The sequence below is a fragment of the Lactuca virosa genome, chromosome 4 (genome assembly GCF_052849685.1).
Source record: "Lactuca virosa cultivar CGN04683 chromosome 4, Lactuca_virosa_CGN04683_v6, whole genome shotgun sequence".
In the NCBI taxonomy this organism is placed as follows: domain Eukaryota; kingdom Viridiplantae; phylum Streptophyta; class Magnoliopsida; order Asterales; family Asteraceae; genus Lactuca; species Lactuca virosa.
In genome coordinates this window covers 506,499,000-506,502,724 of record NC_136429.1, presented here as the reverse complement: position 1 = coordinate 506,502,724, position 3,725 = coordinate 506,499,000, and the positions used below count along the sequence as shown (strand labels likewise).

At 33.2% G+C, this 3,725-nt stretch overlaps 1 protein-coding gene across 1 annotated transcript; it reads right to left on the bottom strand.

The window, feature by feature from the left end:
- Positions 1-541: 541 nt before the first annotated feature.
- On the bottom strand, positions 542-1,845 carry LOC145109375 (calcium uniporter protein 3, mitochondrial-like). The gene is made up of 2 exons (XM_079046511.1): positions 1,257-1,845; positions 542-1,169 (listed from the first exon to the last, which is right to left on the bottom strand). Exons 1-2 carry the CDS (start codon positions 1,809-1,811, stop codon positions 747-749), a joined length of 978 nt encoding a protein of 325 aa, XP_078902637.1. The 5' UTR covers positions 1,812-1,845; the 3' UTR covers positions 542-746.
- Positions 1,846-3,725: the final 1,880 nt, after the last annotated feature.

The following is a 3,725-nucleotide window of genomic DNA, read 5'->3' as shown; positions in this document are numbered from 1 at the left end:
ATTTAAGAACTATCTAAATACATGTTAAACAACCATCAAAATTTGTTATGTAGAATGTTTTATTTTCATGTGTTTTTATTCAATTTAACCGATTCGACCGGTTTCTTTTTATAAAAAACTAGTCTGTTTTTTCTTGTCCAAAAATAGAGATAATATCAATGCTAGTTTGTGGTCCATCTATTCAAACCGATTTTTAAAACATTGAAAAAAAATAAAAAAAAATAAAAATAAACACTTGTCCTGCAAAAGATGAACCTCGATGCTTTTTTATATTAGACGACCATGATTCCTTTAATTTATTCTAACTATTTTTAAATTTTTTTTTTTAATTTCATCATCAAGAAAGATAAATTGTTATCATTGTTACAAATTATTCTAACTATTTATTGTTATTATTATTATTATTTTTTAATTTCATCATCAAGAAAGATAAAAGGTCATCTTTAATTTTAATGCTTAAATCATATAAAATAATCATTTTTATCATTGTTACAATTTATTCTAACTATATATAGTAAAACGTCACATCAACAAATATATATTGTCTAAAAGAATTGTATAACTTGGAAGGCTAACCTTTACATCATTATATGTACCTTTATTTCTTGAAATCTACTTCAATTCTTCAAGAAATTTACATCAAACCCAGATTTCAAATCATGAACAAGGTTTGTTCTTTGTAGTCAAAAACAAAATTGTGTTTAGAGAAACTTAAATTTAATTTGATTATTGATCAAATAAAAAATTCATGAGTTAATCAAACAATCTTGATGAGACCCACAAGCTTTCTTCTTCATCTGTTTATATTTTTCAAAATCAAAACCTTCCATCTTCATCACCTTCATCTGCTTCACACGAAACCTGCTCTGAAAAATTGCTTCAAAAGAAGGCTCTCTTGCTGTTCGTATGAAGAATGCATATCCAATCATGAAATACATTGATGTCACATAGAAGCAAATCGGTTCCATTACATCCCATGAAAGCTCCCAAAATGTTAGCCTCATGAACGCCGCCGTCTGCACCATTAGGTACCCTAATCCGCCCCAAAGCTCTCGCCGGACCATTTTTTCAGCTTTTTCGTCGATTTCTGACTTCCATCGTTCCATCTCTTCCATCTCCTTCACCGGAATATCCACTCTGGTCATTAAGCCATTGATTGCGTTCACTACCTGAAACGAAACCGGATTAGATGAAAATTTGAACAAAATTGTACTGATTGAACACCGATTGAATTGAATATAGACGGATTAACGAACCTGTTCGGGTTTAAGAAAAACGACTGTTCCCAAAATGAGAACGGAACCGGAATCATCTAGAGCTTTCGCGAGATCTACACCTTGATCTCTGTTAGAACATTCATCAACACACATCTGAATAAACTCATCGTATGATACATGATTCTTCTGACTATTTCTCAACTTCGATTTGACGATCTCAAGTTGCGAAGCCCTAAGGATTTTCTTAGCGTCGGCCACCGTCAACGACGGAGCAGTAATAAGTCCGTCGAGACGGATTCGGTTTCTGGCAATGTCCATTTCTTTAAGCCGCTCCAACAGCTTCTCACCGCCAGGACGGAAAATCTGTGGAAACGCCGCCGAGGAAGAAAGGTACAACGGCCGCCGCTGGAGAAACCTCCGGAAAATCGAGCCGTGTTCCGGATCAGGCGTTACTCCGTCTGGCTCCGGTGGCATTAAGGATTGAACACCGGATGATGAAGATGATGAAATGCGGCAACTGCTTAATGTTTGATTCGATAATTTACTACTGCGAATATTGAACAATCGTTGAATTAACTTTTGCTTGCACGCCATTGATGTAGTTCAAGCTCTCTTGTTTTCGTTTTTCTGCTCGCTCCCAAGAAATTTAGCCGTCGAGAGCACCACTATTTATAGTTGGCACTAATCTCATATAATATTAAGAGTAAATTACAACTTTGGTCCCCGTGTATAGTATATGTTTATGGTTTTAGTCCTTAAAAAAATAGATTTCCAATTTGGTCCTTAGTTTATAGTTTTGTAACTCTTTTGGTCTCTTACTCTAACCAATAAATAGAAAGGACTTAGATTCATCAAAGCTCAAGAATTTGAGAAGGAATAGGACAATAATGAGAGTTGTTACCAAGAAATTAATTGCTTAACCTAATGTTGTAAAAATTAGTCTAGATAGTAGATTCATCATAGTCTTGGGTAATCTTAATTCCCCTACAAATAATGGTAATCGATTGTGTTAGGTGGGTTCGGTCAAAACCAATCAATAACTAGGCTTGGTGCTCATTAGTCTGTCAAAATTAACAAATTAGTCAAAATAAGTCAACAAAATTAATCAGACTTAGTGGTGATTAATCGGGCATGGCGGTCATTAATTGGTCATAGTTAGCGAAATAGTCAAAATAGTCCAAATGTTTATTTTTTTTTATATAAATTCTTTTATATCTTAGGATCCCCAATTATTAATCACTTGACCCAGTCGACCAACTAGATATAGCCTAACGACTTTTACAACCTTGTTAATTTAAACTCACTGGGTTGCAATTTATGTAGGAGCGACTACATTTTCAAAGAAGACACTTAACCTAACATCTGAACATGGGTTACATTTTCTCCATATTTTTCTTTCTTTTTATCCCTTTTGATTAGTTTAATTCCACCATGAGAGTTCTTACCATGAAGATCTCTCACCTTTAACCAATTAAATTTTGAATAAAAAAACAAGTTATAGTTAAAGTTACAAATCAATAGGAGAAATGTACACTTCAAGTTGAGAAAATTTCCTTTGAATTTATAAAGAAACAAAGTAAGAGAGAATCAGGAACATTAAATAATTCTAAGGCTATAACAAACAAGAAGCTAGACAGCTAGGTATATGCATTTTTCATTCAAGAAGTCGCCCCAACTTTCTGATGCAACCCAACCAATTAATTTCTCTTTCAAAAGTATACAAATAAGTATAAAAAAACTGATGCTTAATCAAAGCAAATATGCTTAATCATGATGAAGGAAAATGGTGTTTTGTGATAACAGGAGAATTTTGGTATGTAAGGGATCACATGATACATTAGAGAGGGAATGGTGGTGCATTGGTGAGACGGGGAAGGGAATGCATGAAAGAGGGAGGCAATAGGTGAAAAAAGAAACTATGGTGGCAATGACAACTCACGGTGGTAGCACATAAGAGGGCGACAATGGTGTTGTAGTGGGAGCTATGGGAGAGAAGGTTGACAGACGATGATGAAATAATGTGGGCAACAGGAAAAAGAAAGGGAAGGAACAAAATCTTATTTTATCTATGCAGTATTTTTATATAAATTAATAACATGTAAAAATTAAGGACAATATAGTCATTGCATATATATTTAATATGTAGGTATTGTTGTGTAAAATCCAAGGACCCAAAACATTATGAAACTATGAAATAAGGACCAACTTTGCAAACCCATTAAATTTGGGACCAAAATAAAACGTTCACGCAAAACTGAAGTACCGGATGTGTAATTTACTCTAATGTAATTTACTCTAATATTAAAGATAAGATCAGCTGAATCCCTCACTCGATTATAATGTGTTATAGAAATTACAATTCGTAACGTTTTCATTAATGTATTATTACATTGTATTCTAAATTTTTAGTCCTAATAAGTTATCTAGCAAGTCAAATGCTATTTTTTTTTATAATACAAAATTGATATTATTAAAGATGAAATATTATGAATGACTCAATATAAAAAG

Bases quoted from the DNA above. Each gene is read 5' to 3' on its own strand.
- LOC145109375 (XM_079046511.1), bottom strand. From the start codon at position 1,811: ATGGCGTGCAAGCAAAAGTTAATTCAACGATTGTTCAATATTCGCAGT. The intron at 1,170-1,256 runs GTTCGTTAATCC...GTTTCGTTTCAG, and splicing joins TTTTTCTTAAACCCGAACAG to GTAGTGAACGCAATCAATGG.